Raw genomic sequence first — 18,628 nt, forward strand, 5'->3', positions numbered from 1 at the left:
CAGCTGTGTGGAGAACAGCTGAAAGACTCTTGGATCCGCTCACAAAAGAGTAGAGGTGAAGAAGGGCCGAGCGGTGTACAGTAAGTGGTAATCGCAACGGTTGCCATGGAGAATTTTCTCAGTGAGAACATTTCTGTGACTGCACCCTCGACAACTGACTTTGTTGGACAGTTTTTTTAAAGAACTGACAGCCTACTTGGTGCAGCCGGGTTGGTCTAGTCTGCGGAATGTTTTGATATCAATATTCGATATGGGGAGGTCGTCGAGCACTACCTTTGACCACAGAAAGTGACAGCTCCACACTCCCAGCAAGCCTAAAGGATCTGTCGCAGGCTGCAGTGATTTGAACAAACGGTTTTTGGGCATGTATTAGTAATTAAGATGTGAAAAAATATGAAAAATAAAATCCGTGATATATTTTAAAAATAAATCTATTAATGAAGGAACCATTCCAAACTCTGTACTTCTTAGTCCCTTTACGCATGTCTCTGCTCAAAACTGACATTACAAAAATTAAGAGCATCTCTGCAACTACAAGAACACATATGTAAAGGGATTGTCCTCTAGGTAATAATTCAGATGACATTACCTGTTCCAAATGTCATGCTCCCAAGTGAGGCAGAGCAATAGGGACAGGTTTCACTTATATCTCTGTAAGTATTTATTCCATTTAAATACAACTGATTTAGTTAGTGACGCTCTGGCCCTAATGACGTCGGAGCTGCATGTGACGGCAGCGTATCTTCTCAAAGTGACAAGTAGTCGAGTGGCATTCTACGTAAAATCGAGGAATTCACGAACGACGCGTCTTTGCAACCTCAGATCAGTCCGGGTTAAACGATGTGACAAGACGTGAATGGTGTGGCTGCTTCAATCCCAGTTTGCACACTCATTGGCTAAGGCACCTCTAAACAGGGAGAGGCTGGAGAAGTGTCACATGTAACTGATAGGTGATAGGTGTGTAGCGTTAACTAAAAACCTATCACGACAGAAACAAACCCACATTTATCACATGAAACAATCACATAACATTTATATAATACCCTGATTTGTGGATTTTTTGGCAGTTTTATACTGTAAACTGTGTGTCTTTGGGCTATTGGCTCTGATAGTTTGACAACAAGCAATTTGAAGATGTTATTGAATTGGGATTATATACAGAATTGTTTTAGAATCTCTTACAAATGTTAAAAATAAACATCAAAGTTGGCATCTTTATGTATTTTTTGTCTAACCTACATTCTAAATCCAGCTATTCTCTATTTGTAATGGATTCTGAAAATGAGAAGCTGAAACCAACATTTCCTGTTTGGATAATGACTGGATGACAAACCAGTGATGAAACTAGTTATTTTATTTTTGTGTAATTTAATTCTTCAGATATAATTGCTAGTTGCTCATATGCTGTAAATGTTGATTACTTTTCAGCTTCATTGCTAGGGCATTTTAATTCTCCAACTTAGTGACATACACTTAATATTGACATATGTAATCGTATTGGTGAAATATATATTGACTGACAAAAGCTACTGTGGCACAATTTTTTACCCATGTTGAAAACATGTTCGAAAAAATTTTTTGGTTGAGTTTTATTGAGAGAGACAATTAAATGATGATCGGTAAAATTAGGTTACATGTGTTTGTGTGGAATTGGTCTACATTGTGATTTGGTCTTGGTGACAAGTAGGGGGTTTTGTCAGAGAGTGCTCTACATCCGTCACTCAGACCCTAGCCCTCAGATAGAGCTTTAAAGTACGGAGGCAGATTTCGCTCGGCCCACATGGCTCCATCTCCCTCCCCGTGCCCCCCGCATGGCGGAGCTTCTGTCCCCTCAGAGCCTTGGCTAAGTCAGGTTAGGTTTCATATTGGCCTTCCCACTGTGAGCAGCTTTTAACCTCCCGCCAGCTTCATCAATCTCAGGCTGGTGTGATCGCTGCTGAAAGGGGCGGGGATTAAGAACAGTCCCGCGGTCTATAAATCAGGCGAGCTGGAGGGGGACCCCTGTCATGTGCACCATATAGGTCCAATAGGCTCCATACCCTCAGACGTCACTGTAGACATTGTTACTCGCAGCAGTTAAGCCCTGAGCAGACCTCCCTCTACCAGATGGCCGAGTCGGTCCTCAATAAATGTTTAACGAGGGGAGGACAAATTAAATCAAAAGGCAAATGATCAAGCACAGTTTGAACAAAGTGTAATCCATCTAAGGTGTTGTTAGCTTGGTGAAGGATTTTGGGCAGCACAGTTGGACTATGAGAACACATTGTCTTGAGGGAGTTGTACCTCCCCCAATCCTTTTCCTCTTAACCAGGCTATTGTTACCAACAAAGCAGGAGGCAATTAGCAGAAAGCCCTTACCTTCTGATTTTAATCAGTGTTCAGCAACACGTGAAAATCCCCATGTTTGGGAAAAAAGACTGAAACAAAGGAAAGCCTAAGGCATCTCTGTACAGGACTTATAACTCTGAGATGCCAGAGGGCCTGAATTGTGATTGAGTGGGATGGGTTTATATTATGTATAGTATGCTCAGGGTCTCTAACCTCGTCGGCAATGCTATTTCACGGGTGGGGCAGGGGTCACAGACAGGTTCAAAAAGGTCAGTATCGAGTCACAGACAAAGTTAATACCATTACCATGAGGCACGGTTTAGAAGTCCACGCGTGTTCATCTTTCACCCAATGAATCAAATCGACTCTTTTGTTCTCTGGTCAATTATTCAATTACATCTCTCGAACAGGACTTTGACCCCAGTGTTTCCCAATGAGTTAGGGAGATTAGGAGAGTGCAGAGCACTGAATCTTTTTCTAGACATTCCACAGCTGGTTGAGCATGTGCTATTTACTGTACAGCTCATATCTCGGTTATGACTGCTTGACAACACACACATTTGTGTGTGTTTGACATTAATTGGATGCCCTATCAACACCAATACAGCAATTGCAATTACTGGATCCCCTAACGTTGTGTTGGTGATCCTTGCATGTTCAACCGTTCCTGTTTAACATAAAAACCAGCAAAAACAAAAACCCCTGCAGACTACGATTTTGCATTTCTCCAGAACTCGAATGTTTTGCTATTATATCTCTTTTCATTGTTATGGTGTACGTTAAGCTGTTAAGCTAATCACTACGACATGACCTGCCGAGCTGGGTCACAGCCAACACAGGGAAGACTAATGAGCTGACGCCCCAGAGGGTATGCAGAGCACAGACACTCGAATTCCCATACATCGCTCTGTTCCGTGCTCCTCCCTGCTCCGGTCCCGCACTCTGGACCAATCATGTGCTCACTACGCCCCAGACTCTGGTCTGTTAGCTGGAGAATTATCCCGTACACTGCAGCCTGTCAGTACGCGAGTGCACACAGCCTACCCTGTCTGACTGCTAACTATGTACGACATGTACGCCTCACATCCCTCAGGCAGCAGTATTTGCTGCAACGATAGATAAATATGTAGCTGCATTGTTAATCTCTGTGAGCCATTGTTATCAGAAGCGTGCAGGCGTTGATCAAAACAGCATTGTGATTAAATCGTGTGTCTCAACTCCAATGGCAATTTTGATTTCAATCTTGGCTCTGTTTAGGAGTAAAAAGCCTTAAATGTTGAACATCTGCCATGCATTATAAATCCACAGGCTCCTTCATTTGGTTATTTATTTATTTCCATTGTCGCATAAAAAAAAAAAAAGAACACTTCTCTGCTACACACTTCCACAGACATAAAACTACCAAACAATTTGTGTCCCAGGGGAACGGGGATGATGGGAGGCTTTAATGTGAATATTTCTTTGTCGCAGAAAAAATATGTGAAACGAGCACACAACAGAGCCCGCGTTGATGCAAATGAAAAATGTGCGGTGTGCCAGGTTATGCCTGGCTGAGCAGAGAGCAGTCGGGCTCCCAGTCACGGGGGATTTGTTGTGTTTGGGGTTTGCCTCTCTGTCTGCCAGCACGTGGGTGGACTCATGGGGGCCTTCTCCGTCTGTGCTGCTCTCACAGGTACAGCATCTTCGGCGCGCCAGAGACATGAACTGAGGACGCAAGAGGAGAGCACTCGTTTCCGGAGGACTTCTGAGATTTACAGTGGAACCATGAGGAGCCCGAGACTGGCCGCCGCGCTGGGCTTCATCGCCTGTTTCTGTGCCTTATATACAACTTCTGCCATCGACATCCCACTGGAGGGTGAGTGCTGACTCTGTGCTTTAGCACAACACCGATTCACCGATGTTCACAAAAGATGCTGGTCTTAATTACTGCTGTAGTTAAAGGGACAGTTTATTGAAATAGCAAAACAATATATTTTCTTATTACACACACTGTAAACATTATTCTGTGTTTTATACTCAGATAAACAAGGCGATATGTCTGAAAAGACCATGTTGTTGTTTGCACATTTTGGGTGATGTCAGCATCACTAACAAAATTCCATCCTCCTTCTTTTGTAACAGTGATTGGGTTAATAAAACCAAATGTGCCTCTATCTGTATTAATAGAGAGATACCATTATATCTATGCGAAATCATGTCGTTGTTTTTGTTGTTTTAAATAATTTGGGTAGAGATGATCTGATACCATTTTTCCCTTACGTGGACCTGGACTTTGCATATCAGCTGATACCAAGTACTGATCTGATACCAGTGCATTTAAATACATACAGTAAAAACTTTTTATAGTCTATTTCAACAGGTGTATGATACTATCCCTGTATGAAAGTGATGGTTGATATCATTGTTGTTTGGTCTGGCTCAGGTTAAACCCTTTGAAAAACACATACAGAGTTTGAGTTTTACAGTTACACCTAAAGAAGAACACAAAAAGATAAAACTAGGAATAAACAACAATGACTTCTATTACATAGCTGTTAAAGTGCAGCCACAGCTTCTAAAAACAAAAGACAAAGTTTAAAACAGTACAGCAACAGTATAAAACAGTGCAACAGCAACTTCATAAATCAACTAAATACATCTAAGAATTAATGAGGACTTATTTAACGGTGAATGTGTAGCCAATGTTTAGAAAAATAAAATGCCTTTAGTCTGTATCTTTCACAGTAACAGTGTAAAACAACAATACGCTATGCGTTGCAGTTTTACTTGTGGTACTTTCCAGCGTGAAATATTTTAATAACTCTGGCTAATGCTACGCTACCAGAGATCACTTGTTCTTCACCGCTCCAAAATCTTGCCAAGTGATTTTCAGGAAAAGACTTCATACTTAGACCTCTTAGATAATCATGGGTATGTTTTGGGCGTAGCACGCAGTAAACCAAGCCGAGCGCCATCTCTCACTACCTCAAAGAGCCATGTGGGTTTGCACCTTTGGTTTGTGGGTTTGCGTCTCGGTTTTCCATTATTGCAGATGGTCCATTGTAGCAAGAGAGAATACTTCCTGGGGCAGCAACCTTTTTTCCCCCATTGAACTAACAAAAGTGGATTTGAACACGCCCTGAGTGCCTGTGCACTGTGCGCTCGAGACTATGGACTAAAATCATTCAAAAGAGAGCACTCTGACTTCAGACTAAGTTTCTGTTGGTCAAAACTGCGACCGCTTTCCGTTGCGCCAACAATGCACCTGACCACACCTCATTTCAAGATGTGCATGGGTGCTCAGATGGGCACAAGGCCATCAAGCTTTGTGGCCGCTGGTTGGGAAATGGACAACCGCATTGGTCTGAAACCAGCAAAGACACTTAACTCATGGTGCTGCATTGCGCCTGGTATGAGATATTGCCTTATGGGTATACGTTAGGTCACTATGGGTGTGTGGTTAGTCCCAATGATCTTGTGTTCACAACTTGTTTCTTCTGTAAATATATGTACTTAACATGTTTCAAAAGAAATATACAATTCATCAACACATACATGTACTTCAAACTATCAGAGATGTAAAATAAGTTCAGAAACCTTATGTGTTGAGTTCAAGCAGTACACTGATCCAAATGATCAAGACATGAAGACGGTTTATAAGTTCTGAAAATACTCTGCATGTGAAAAATAAATATATTCAATTGGAATTAACTTAAATCAATACAATTTATATAATAGCATTCAGTAAATGATACACATTCTCCGATTCCTCAAAATGTGTGTGAAGTTTCACAGTCTAACAAGTCTGAATGAATCAACTAAATGTTTAGACAACAGACACACAACATAGGCAATGTCAAAGACAGTGATTTATGAAGCAAGAGGGCCCTCTGGATTATATAAATTAGGAAGGGTTATGTGTAAGGAGTCATACGAGTCTTGTTTCACTTCTACAGAGAATGTGTCCTTGCTTTAACTTGAATAATTTAGAGGCCAATGAAATGCACCACAGAGAGTTGTTACAATCATCAAGTATTCTTTGGAGGGTAATATATCTACAGCTATTATCTTTTTAGAATGAAGTTTCTTTTAGTATGTTTCCCAGTTTCACTGAAAGCGCACATCAAACCTCCCCCCACCAAATTATTCATGAATATCTCTTAAATGCTTTAAAAAGGAAAGTTCAAGCAGGTTTCCTGGGCTCAGTGATGTCTTTACACCATTCTAATTCAGTGTTCTGTTTTACATTAACACTGTGTGTTTCAAAAGGGTCTGTGAAGAGAGAATACTTGTGACAAGACTGTTTTTGTTGTGTTTATTTCCCCCCGCTGCCGTGGATTGTGTAGTCTTAAGTCATGTAAACAGTAAGTTCACTCTGCCGCACTGTAGCTGGTATTAGTGACGTCCTCAGCTCTCTGTCAGTTCATCTCCTCACCCGCTGTTTAGCTGAGCAGCATCTGGACTTACAGCATCAGTCATCATGACTCTATCATACTGGCATTTTAGCTTCTAGGACTAATGGCATTAATCATACTAGAGTCATATATACCGTGTTGTGTGGGTTCCATCATCACCACGTCACAATTCTGTCATCATCAGATCATGTAGGACAGAGTGAAGAGTTTTATGCCAAAATAATAATAATCCAACAAATGGACTCGGTCAACTTTCTTGACAAAATGATATGTTTGAGATGTTTCGAGAAAGTTATTGTTTTGGGATAGAACTCTGCATAAACCAACGTAGAGTATGAACATCATAGTGCAGTGGTTTCCAACCTGGTGTCAAAGTAGTGGTCTGAAATATCATAAGCAAGGGGGGAAGAAAATATTTTTGTTGTGCAACATTCTTATGTTTATTTTTTTCTCATGAAATAGATACATAGATAGATAGATTGTTACTTTATTTATCCCAAGCTGGGAAATTCCGGTGTAACAGCAGCACGTTTCACACCACACACTTTCAAAATATATACAATAAATACACAAACAAATGTAAAAATATACAAATTCCCAAAATATAGAGAAACTGAATAATATATATAAAGAATTTACATGAATATTAATGGTGTAAATAGTGCAGTTGTACAATCAGTTACCAGTAGTGTGCAGAGGAACATGGCAACATGAAGGTGCAAATGTGCCAGGATTTATGTTTTACAATACATACTTGTCACTTGAGCTTCTTAAAGTGCATCAGATGAAACAATCTGAGTGAGTTTCAGCTGAACTGCTCACACTAACGCCTTATAGCCTACGATGAGTTGGTCACAAGAGGCATTGCTTTGTTGTGAGGAATCATCAGCCATTACGGTTTGGAACCACTGCTGTAGTATCATGTTTCATATGTAATACTTTTGAATGGAGTTCTGTATTGCGGCCTGCGCCGAGCTCCTCACATGTCCAAGCTTGTCTGTTTGTGTGTTGCCCAGTTGAGCAGCTGCCCACCATCACAGCTCAGTCGCCCAGCTCTCTCATCGCCTTCCCTTTCGACGAGAGCTTCCCGGTGATGTGTGAAGCCAAAGGGAATCCCGAGCCAGAGTGAGTACCAACCTCCGATCGGGGGGGGGGCGGCGGCTTGTTAACAGCCAAACAGACACCAGCAACAAACAACTACAACAACAGTTGGCCATTGACATGACGCACTGCATTTCATTTTCTCTGTATCGTTGCACCAATTTTGGAAAAATGAGCATTGCCGCAGTCTCAGCTTTAAGACCTGACATTTCAATACTGGCTCTCTTTATGTAGATTCAGATGGACAAAGAATGGCCTGGAATTTGACCCCTTTCTCGACCCCCGGCTGATGAAAGAAGAGAATTCTGGGACCTTTGTGATACCCAATAATGGGAACCTTACAGAGTACCAGGGAATCTATCGCTGTTACGCCTCAAACAAAATGGGGATCGCCATATCGAAGGAGATTGAGTTCATTGTGCCCCGTGAGTAACGTACATCGATGTGTGTGTGTGTGTGTGTGTGTGTGTGTGGGGGGGGGGGGGGTGCGTGCTCTGTTACAGTGCTTTCAAAGTGATTCAGGGCCAGCAGTCCTGGGTAATGACTGCACCTCTCCATCGCATGCCTTTCATTGTATTGGGCGTGGCAGAAAGTCATTGAGGCTCGCGAGTGCTCCACCTCTCGCAGCATCTCATCTATAACTCTGTGCTTGAGGGATCATCGAACGTGATCGAGCCTCTCCATACCTTTACCACAGTTTTCTTTTTGTTCCCAAGCACAAGGAGGATATACATTCTCAAAAAAAAAAGAAACCAAATTTGGCCTCAGCCGCTCAACAGTGGTGACAAGCCACACACAATTGTCATGGTGATGTCTGTTTCGTTTCTGCAAGCTAAAAATTAGAGAAAATATAACCCCATAGAATTCAAAATACTGAAGGATACAGAGCTCAGTAAACTGGCTCCTCACAGAAGTCAAGAAGGATATTACTGCCATCTGCTGGAGAGGAAGAGAACTGCTCTGATTATTTTTGTTCATCCTCGTCTGACTTCATCTGCTCACTGTAGGTTTTGTCTTCTATGTAGATGTTCCAAAGTTTCCTAAAGAGACGCTTGATCCTGTCATGGTGGAGGAAGGTCAGCCTTTCATCTTAGAATGTAACCCGCCCAAAGGAATACCACCTCTGCAGATCTACTGGATGACTATCAGTAAGTGATAACTTTTGTTTATGATACAGTTGTCTCAAAATACATATAAACATATATAGCATAGCATGTTTAAATGAATCACCCTTTATTCTCATCAATGATGAGGTACATTTAGACAGCAAATTATTTACAGTTCACCCCCCTGAATTCATGAGACGACAAACATTGTTCATAAACACTGAGATTAATTTGAAAGCTGTGGAAAGGTTTATAAAATGATATTGAAGTCTTGGGTTTGAATATTTACTGTTTTTCAGGCACTTAACAGGAGTGGCGAAAGACGGATTCCTATTCTTTTCTTGAGTAAAAATATTATGTAATAATTTAAAATACTCAGAAGAAAAATAATGTGAAGAAACATGATCTACAGTAAAATTGCCAAGAAATGAGGGATACATTATTATTATATGTGACATAAATAGATATACTCTATACTGATGCATCAAAGTGTAACCAGTTAGTTTCTAACTTACATTCGGTTTGATAGTTTAGTCAAGTGATTGCCCACCTAAGGGTCGGATCCCTTCCAGTGTCACATGGTCAATCTGAGGGGTCATGCGATCATTAATGGGGCACGGAAGAAGAAGAAAACAATTTTGCCCCAAAAATATGAATAATTGTTTGGTCATTTTTCTACTCTTTGCTTTTTGAGAAATGCCGGGAAAACTATGGCCTGTTTGTTTTTCAGCTGGGAACACATTTTTTGGTAGAACTTCTAACTGCTTGTGGATTCATGAAACACAAGGGGCCCAAAGTAGATGCTGCTATTTTAGAAATTGTCATGAGTCATAAGGATTGGGAACCCCTGGTTGAATATATAAAAATGTATAATGTTTTCTTGATAAAACCCATCCTGTTTGTGTGCTCAGATCTCCAGCACATAGAACAGGATCAGAGGGTGTCCATGGGCTTGAACGGGGACCTGTACTTCTCTCACGCGGTGGAGAAGGACAGCAGGAGGGACTACTGCTGCTTCGCCGCCTTCCCAAGAATACGAACCATTGTTCAGAAGACCGCCATGTCCGTCATCGTCAAGACAAGTATGCGTCACTTCGACTTCTTTTATCTTTACCCAAGCACGGTTTCCCCTCTAAAAACTGTCACGGTGCAAACTTTGATTTTGTTTTCTGCGCACTGTTCATTTCCAACACGTTCACTCAATATCCACCCTCATAGCAGCACTTCAAAAGCCAGCCGAGTGACACGCCGTCTTGCTTTGTGCATCCCCTCTGTTTTATGTTGTGATTTTTATCTCGGTGATGTTTGTCACGATGCGCCCACGTTGTCCTCACGTTCATTGTATTTCTGTTTCATCCACCTCCATTTCAGAAAAAAGTGACATGAGTCCTGAAGCTGGTAAGTTTTTGTGCGTGAAACACTCTGTGTGTGTCACGTAGGGACAAAGAGTTGTGAGCACAATGCAGCTGTGTCAATATCAGTTTATAAAATATCTTCAAGTGTAGCCTTTAGGAACCTGCATTACACTGCTGATTTGATATTGTCTGACTCGCTGCTTTACTTCCTTAGCTAATGCCATCCTGGAGAGAAGGCCTTCTCTTCTGACGCCCTCTGGTGCCAAATCAGAGACACAGCTGGTCAAAGGCGATGACTTGAAATTGGAGTGTATTGCTGAGGGATTGTAAGTAATTCTACATTTTTCAATAAATTAATTATCTTAAAAATTTGAGGAATTTCACTCAAAACAATTTTTTTAAGACTGAAAGATTATGAATCACTGCTGTATGTCATTTTCTGTTGTGTTCAGGCAATAATAAACTATTTTTATTCAACTCACTGTGTGTTTCCCCTTTCTTTTCAGTCCAACTCCACAGGTGGAGTGGGTGAAGATTGGTCATCAGCTTCCCATTAAAGCAAAGCTGGAGAATCACGGAAAATTACTGATTGTTCCGACAGTTGGGCAGGAAGACAGCGGGAAGTACATGTGCAAGGCGAAGAACCGATTAGGAGAAAGCGTCCACTACTTCACAGTGAGAGTAGAAGGTAACCAGTAAATTCATTGAGGTTACGGTGATGCAAACACTTGGGAACTTACCTGATCCTTCCCTTTTCTTAGAACAAGCATCCAGAGCAGGATTACAGCTCTGGTCATATATTATTTGATCCTTTAAAAGAAGCCGTATATAAGTCCTGGAGGAAGAACTTATAGATTCCTCAAAAATATGAATACATTAAATGTAGATGATAATTCACAGATGTAATTAAATCATAGTAGAAAAGTATTCTGAACAAATTCTTGAGGAAAGCACATAGAAATGGCCTCTTTGTCTGATAAATAATTAGACCTTATTAAATTAATTTATGGACTACTCGCAAACTTTTCAGGGTTTTTTTGTGTGAAATGTTGGGCACTTTCAATTCTTTGAGCCTCAAACAGACGTTTAAAGATCTAAACATATAACCCATTGACATCTAAAACCCTATTTGACACTGCTTTTTTTGTAAAGACTGAGTCAAAAAGGCTAGAAACCACTGGTCTAATCTGTAACAACGCCTGGTGTTGTAAAATTTGGTTTTTAATTTTTTATTTCTAGCAACGACAGCTGTGTAAGAGGATTTTAACTGTGGTCATTAACACATCATTTTAATCGTTTGGTGAAAAATCATGCCTATAACAGAATAACGCGAGTGATTGGGAAGGTGCTGATACTTCATTACAAATCCTGGAAATAGTTCACCCCTTGAATTGTTTCTCTGCTACAATTATTGTGCCAAATGTGTCCCATTGGACGTGTCTGTACAAATACATGTACTCACATACAATGCCTATAAAGTGCCAACAATCTTTCTGTCGAGGCAGCTGAAGTGTCTCTTCTCCTCTACGTGTCTGTCACGGGTCGACCTGTAAATGTAGCTTTTATTCTAACAGGGCTCTTATATTGAATAACATAAACTGTGATTATGTCCTCTCTGTGTAAATGCTCAGTGTCTTTCTTTAACTCACACTCATCACTTTGATAACACCGTGCTGACTGTGTGTTCCCAGAGCCTCCAGAGTGGGTGTTTGAGCCGGAGAGTCAGCTCAGCCCGATCGGCTCAGACGTGCTCATCAAGTGCTCCGCCACTGGGTCACCTCAGCCGACGGTAACGTGGAGGGTGAACGGCGTACGCCTGCAGGGTCAGTCCCACAGACTCACTTAAACAAGTACAGCCTCTTTATATAGCGCCAGTCCTAATAAACCAGGCAACTTTAAGGTCAAACCAAGTATCAGCTTTGACGTTTGGTTTTGCTTTCTTAATACATGCCGTTGCATTTTATTCAACATGAGGAAGGAGTGTTTAAGAGTGGGTAGGGAAGTCACTGAAGCCGCAAATTCTAAATGGATGTTGAAGGAATCCACTGTGAAATGCTGTTAGAATAATCCTGAGCCGTCAAAAACTTTGGATTCTTTAAATTGAAATTCGTCCAGTGAGACGCAGACCCTGTATCTCAGGAAGAAAAAAAAGAAACAGACCAGAACAATCTGTCGCACCATGATGCCACTCACGCAGAACACTGTGATGGTGCAGTTTTTTATGTCATGTGTCGTGGGAGGGTAAAATGTGAAAAACACATTAATAGTATAGTTTATCTTCTATTTGCAGTGCATCAGATATATCACTACACCACTGATAAACCAATGACAAGAAAATAGGGACGTTGAGAAGGAGTCCGGGCTCACTGGATTAGGGAGGAGGTTTTCCATATTGTGGTAGGTTGGGACCCCCCAATCACGACCACAAGCCAATTCTGAAAGGATGCCAGACAACAGAAAGGGAAAGCAGAAAACCCTTGTGCCTATGGATGGGACCGAAACGTGATATTAAACCGGTCCTGGAGCTAAAATATTAAACACTATAGTATCGATAAGCTCTCCCGGTTCTCATCGGTCCTGCCCTAGGTGATGGAGAAAAAGATTTTCAATTCATTATCGCTGCATGACTTTGTTTCACAAACTCCATTTCACACACACACACACACACGCGCACACACACACACACATACACATCTTTCATTTTGTACATTATATGTAAGCTAACAGCCTAAATGTAACTTGAGGTAATTGTTGTGTGTGTGTGTGTTCATTAATTCAATAAAAATTATAAGAGCACCATTCAAACTGTTGGCAAGGAATTCATTTAGAAGAACACTTAAGTTCAATTGCCTGTTGATATTTCATTGTCCCAGTATATAATGAACTCCATCTTTAACACTGGTGTTTTATTGACTGTATATCTGGTTGATCACAGATGCCCCGGCAGCCAACAGGAAGTCGTTTGACGACACCATCTTTTTGCATAACGCCAAAGTGTCTGACAGTGCGGTGTATCAGTGCGAGGCCTCCAACAGACATGGAAGCCTGCTGTCCAACGCAAACATCATGATCATGAGTAAGTATGACAGCTTTTAGTTTGTGTGAGCCACAGATTTCATCAGATCTGTTCCAACGACATGTTTTTAATCAAGTACATGAAAACACCGCCAGTTATTTGTTTCACAGTGTTTATGAAACAAGTGCCGTGAGTCAACTGGGAGACTGCTGACTGATGTGTGGAGCTAGAGAGCCGGCAATGATGTTGGCGTATGTCCAGAAAGTAGTGAGGAGCCGGGGGGGGGGGGATTTCTGACAACCTGGAAGCTGAATCTGTTATTTATCTTTATTTTTTCTACACAAATGAGCCTTCAATTAACACAGCGTGGTCACCTCATTTAACCCTCAATTATCTGCCTCATTCCATTGCTGTTTCATTTGCTTTCAAACTGGCTGCAAACTGTGTTATTTCTGCGTCCTACAAGTGTCGATATTACAGCAGTCGTGGGCCACACCTTGCTCCGTTCAGTGGCGGAGCAGCCGCATTAGTGCACCTAATGCTAAACATTTAATTGATGACTAGATTCTGCCACTCGTCTTTGCAGATCTGCCCCCCATGATTTTGACGGAAGAGGGGGAGGAATACTCTGCTGTAGAGGGGAAGGGAGTGATGATGCACTGCAGGGTCTTCAGTTCTCCTCCTTCCACAATCACCTGGTAAGCATACCTCTTTTTTTCCGGTCTTCTGCACACCAGCAGAGAGCAGTAGATCTCAACTGCTCGATGGACACAACCCTCCTGTGCTCTGTTCATCTGTAGCGATGAGATGCTGTTTCCCGTAAAACACGCCTGTCACTCCACACTGATGTTCTATTCAGCAACTTTTATTTTGTTTTTGCTGCCACAGTGTAGCGTTTATCCATTTTGACTACTGGGTGTATTTAAAAAAAATTATTATTCTATGTTTTTCAGGAGCAAAGACGACTCCTCTGAATCGGTGGACGGGCCGAGATTTTCCGTTCATGACAACGGATCGCTGGAGATCTACAGCACAGAGAAAGATGACGCGGGACAGTACACGTGTTTAGCTAAAAACACAGAGGGATCGTCTGCTATCGACGCCATGCTCTATGTGAAAGGTTAACAGATTTACATGTAACAGTGTTTGCAGTGGCTCGCGGTCCTCGAGGTTTAACTAATACAGTCTTGTGTTGGAAGATCCCACTCGCATAGTCGCGGCCCCGGAGGACCAACAGATCCTAATTGGTACCATGGCCCAGCTCTCATGCCTGGCAGAGTTTGACAAGGCCTCCAGCAACGACTTTGAGCTCCTGTGGGAAAAAGATGATATAGAGATAACCCTCAACTACACTGAGAATTCAAGGTGGGATACTTTACTATGATTATTATTTTTTACAGCATTGCAGACTTAGTCCCAGGTGGATGGTCATTTTACTTTTTGGTCTCCTCAGTCAATATTGTGTCTCCATCGTTCTGTCAACAGATTCTTAATGGAGGATGGTATTCTTCAGATCATCAATGTAAGCCACAGGGACCAGGGTGTGTACACATGTGTGGCAAGAACTCCAGTGGACCAAGACACGGCCTCAGCACTGCTCATGGTGTTAGGTGAGTCAACATGTAAACGTCATTTCTGCTTCGGAGCCAGAGGATCAGACCCCTGTCGCTACGTTAATGTATGACACATTCACGCACGGATCAATAAGTCAGAAAGCCAAGTGAAGCATGAACACGCAGACGCAGCGTAATTTGTGCAGGGCTGTGCTGTGTCTGACAATCGCCCTTTTGCGATACCGTTGACCTCCTTAAATCTGAAAGAAACAGCGGAAGCCCATGCAGCGATGCAGCTTGTTTCACATCCCTGGACTTTTGTGAGGATTTTATTGATTTGTTTTAGTTTTTTGCTGCACAGTTTTTATGTCGCCATGTTGTTGTGATGGTTTTCAGATGTCCCCGATGCACCTGACAACTTGCTACTGTCTGAGCGCAAGAGCAAAAGCGTGAAACTGAAATGGAGCCCCGGGGACGATCACAACAGCTCAGCCACAGGTAAAAGGAGCATGTGTGTGTGCAGGGGTCATGATAATGTATTTATGGTACTTATTGAATGAGTGATTGTTGCAGTGGCATACAAAGTGAGGGCGTTTTTCTGAATGTAAATAGATTTGTTCGAGAGCATCTCGTACAACGTGAATCTATTATTGATTCATCCACGAATGAATTCTGACGAGGCTCCCTGAGGAATATTCAGGCCCAGGAGCAGAGTTTGAGGATTTTCCTGCGTGGCTGGTGGTTAGATAAGCAAACCTTTTGGCAAGAACCACAGCACTGATTGTCTCTCTACCCCTCAACAGAGTTTGTTATCGAGTACGAGGAAAGCCAGTGGGAGCCGGGAAACTGGAAGGAGCTGCTACGAGTACCTGGAAACCACAACTCGGCTGTGCTCAAACTCCACGGCCACGTCGACTATTGCTTCCGCGTGTCTGGAGTTAACACTGTGGGGAGGGGCCCTCCTAGTGAGCCCACAGAGAGATACAAACCCCCCCCAGCAGGTCTGAGGCTTCCTCTTTCCATTGTTTATTATACTTTTTGATAAGGTCCTCCAGGCCACTTGAGCTGCCAACACTGCTGCTTTGTGAACTTTAAAACACTCAGACCTGCTACATAATTGATTTCACTCTTGTTGAAAATCTGCTCTCTTGTGTGCCTATTTCACTTGAGATTTATTCCACTATGCTGACAAAATCTATATTCCTTCTTTTCTACAGCCCCTGACAAGAACCCAGAAAATATCAAAATCGAAGGTCATTTACCACATGAAATGGATATCAGCTGGGAGGTAAGGAACAGAGTTTGGTCTTTTATTATCTTCTTACTGCAGACTCTGTAATGTGGGTTACCTTTGCATAGCGATTCATTTACATCCACTACAGCTTTTGAAAGTCAAAGAATCCCACTAAGAGAATAGAGAAATGAAGTTTTATTGATGTTCCAATAGGAATTTAAGAAATGGAATTGGCTGTCTTTTGATAGTTCATTCTGTGATTCAGATCTTTAGAAAAGCCATTTCCTGGGATCCCAATGAAAGGGTTCCCATTGAAAGGTGCTCATTTTTCTTTGATTAGAAAGAGAAAGGATGGCCATGAAAAGGATTTTTTTTTTCTTTTAATGAGTACAGTAATAAATTCCGCCTTATTGTAGAAAGATGAATCTCTCCTTCGTTTAGTATCCCGCCTCTGTCATGGTGACAGAGCTCCTGAATCCTGGATTCAGGAGCTCTCCCACTGTTAATGATTTGCCTTTGTGGAAAATCGTATCTCATTCTGTTTCTCACACTCTGACTTCTGTGAGGAGATAAATCTTTTCATCTACAAAGATATACGAAGCCCTATATCAAAGAAGAGCCTTGCTGCGAGACCAGGTCAATTGTTCCATTGTTTTATTAGATGGCTGGATAAAACGCAGCCAGTGCTTCAAGCACAGTTCACTGGGCTGGCTTGTCATTTTAATCCCACAGAGGCAGTGACATTGAGCAGTGAAATACAAGAAGCGTCTTATGCAACTGTGAAAGTCTGTATGAAACCCTTTGCACCATTGTCCTAACCACCATTGCTTTTTGTTGTTGTTGTTGTTGTTCTTGTTCTTGTTGTTGCTGTCCCTTCACTTCCATCCTTCAGCCCTTGTTGCCCATTGAGCACAACGGCCCCGGCCTGGAGTACAGGGTGAGTTACAGGAGACAGGACATGGAGGAGGACTGGAAGGAACACGTGGTGAAGAGACACGCGTTTGTGGTGAAGAACACCCCCACCTTCGTTCCCTTTGAGATCAAGATCCAGGCCAAGAACCACCAGGGCTGGGGCCCCGAGCCCAAGATAGTGACCGGCTACTCCGGCGAGGACTGTGAGTAGTTGACACGTGACCTCATCTCATTACAGGGTGCACTAGGCCATATGGATAATGTGGTGCGAAAGGGGGGGGTCACTGCAGAGAAATACCACCCCACTCTGCAGCTCCCCTCATCTCTGAGGACGTCATAGTTTGATTGCGCCGTCCTCAGTTCTTGCTCCCGTCGGCGCAAAAGCCCCAATAAACCCGGTGAACACCAAGAACATCAATTACTGAGCCAGGTCACTTAATGATTGTCTCTCCTCTGCTTGTTGTTGTTTTTTTTTTTTCATTTTACTGTTTTGCAAAAAAAGTTAGCTTTAGTTTAACAATGGTCCCCAGCTACTGAAAATAAGCCAAATAAGGTTAGATATTCATCGTGTTGTGGCATTTCTCTCAGCCCCCGAGACAACTACTAGCTTGATGTTAGCTCTTTAGACGTAAACTAAAAGTTATTTGACACTTTTGAGACACCTGTAAAGCCTGTAAACCGAAACATTATAGTTTTTTTTCTCTCAATTAAATTCTGGTGAGAAAACTAGAAAGCTGGGCCCATATGCATTGTCTTGTTCCTATTTTTCAGAGGAAAAGAGATTGCAGATCGTCCTGGTGGATAAAACTGATTATATGTCTGGAGTTCACTGGCGTAAACCTAAATGCTTTTCTGGGCGTTAGAAGATAGAATTGCACAAACTTCCCACTCACCTCTTGCGGCCATTTGGCGTCGCCAGCGTGCAAAGTAGCCAGTGTAGCTTTAGGATATGTGGTCTTTGTGGAGAACGCTGTGGTTTTAATTAAAATATTTTCTCCCACTCTCTGCTTAACTCTGGCATTTTCAGCCTTACTATTGAGGGGGATTTCGTGAAATGATTTATTCATAAGCTTTGTAATTTCGAAATGTTTGAGAATGAATGAAAACGGTTTAAGACCCTCACTGTATTTCCTGCGTTCAGCTTTCTTCTGGACTTGCCCCAAGGAGGTCACCTCAGGTCATGACACTTCTCACTGTTGTGTCCTTGCTCTGTCGTGGTGTTAGAAATTGCAGTATTTACCCCCTTAGAGTCCTTTATTGATTCATTATTGATTGGTGGATTGATCAGTTCCCTATACGTGTTCCTATAAATAGCTGCAAATGTATCTAGTTGTTTAGTATTTAATGGCCTTTTGCTCATTTTGTCATTCCTGCTGTTGTCTTAATATTAAATACTGTTATTTTCAGGAACACCGTTGCAAGTCTCTGGACTCTGTCAAATCCAATGTGTGTTTGCCTTTGCAGTTCCCTCTGCTGCACCTGATGATGTAGCTGTGGAGGTGATGAACAGCACCGTGGTCAAGGTTAGCTGGATGCGCGTACACAAGGACAAGCTACATGGACATCTGGGAGGATACAGGGTAATACCTCAGAAACACACCTTTGCTTTTAGACACAGTTTAAAAGGAA

At 42.1% G+C, this 18,628-nt stretch overlaps 1 protein-coding gene across 7 annotated transcripts in view; it reads left to right on the forward strand.

The window, feature by feature from the left end:
• The window catches only part of chl1b (cell adhesion molecule L1-like b), a 66,352-nt gene that overhangs the window by 32,551 nt on the left and 15,173 nt on the right, over positions 1 to 18,628 (forward strand). For 6 of the 7 annotated variants that reach the window (XM_047332881.1, XM_047332884.1, XM_047332883.1 and 3 more), the window contains 20 exons: positions 4,001 to 4,183; positions 6,654 to 6,671; positions 7,739 to 7,847; positions 8,058 to 8,248; positions 8,849 to 8,971; positions 9,841 to 10,011; positions 10,301 to 10,327; positions 10,499 to 10,610; positions 10,791 to 10,972; positions 11,976 to 12,107; positions 13,220 to 13,360; positions 13,887 to 13,998; positions 14,254 to 14,420; positions 14,500 to 14,665; positions 14,786 to 14,910; positions 15,250 to 15,351; positions 15,657 to 15,854; positions 16,071 to 16,141; positions 16,980 to 17,202; positions 18,464 to 18,579. In XM_047332881.1, coding sequence (XP_047188837.1) covers positions 4,093 to 4,183; positions 6,654 to 6,671; positions 7,739 to 7,847; positions 8,058 to 8,248; positions 8,849 to 8,971; positions 9,841 to 10,011; positions 10,301 to 10,327; positions 10,499 to 10,610; positions 10,791 to 10,972; positions 11,976 to 12,107; positions 13,220 to 13,360; positions 13,887 to 13,998; positions 14,254 to 14,420; positions 14,500 to 14,665; positions 14,786 to 14,910; positions 15,250 to 15,351; positions 15,657 to 15,854; positions 16,071 to 16,141; positions 16,980 to 17,202; positions 18,464 to 18,579 — 2,577 coding nt within the window. In that variant the 5' untranslated portion in view covers positions 4,001 to 4,092. The remainder of the gene's footprint in view (positions 1 to 4,000; positions 4,184 to 6,653; positions 6,672 to 7,738; positions 7,848 to 8,057; positions 8,249 to 8,848; positions 8,972 to 9,840; positions 10,012 to 10,300; positions 10,328 to 10,498; positions 10,611 to 10,790; positions 10,973 to 11,975; positions 12,108 to 13,219; positions 13,361 to 13,886; positions 13,999 to 14,253; positions 14,421 to 14,499; positions 14,666 to 14,785; positions 14,911 to 15,249; positions 15,352 to 15,656; positions 15,855 to 16,070; positions 16,142 to 16,979; positions 17,203 to 18,463; positions 18,580 to 18,628) is intronic. The other variant, XM_047332879.1, reaches the window with a different exon arrangement.

The sequence above is a fragment of the Scophthalmus maximus genome, chromosome 6, assembly GCF_022379125.1.
Source record: "Scophthalmus maximus strain ysfricsl-2021 chromosome 6, ASM2237912v1, whole genome shotgun sequence".
Lineage (NCBI taxonomy): Eukaryota > Metazoa > Chordata > Actinopteri > Pleuronectiformes > Scophthalmidae > Scophthalmus > Scophthalmus maximus.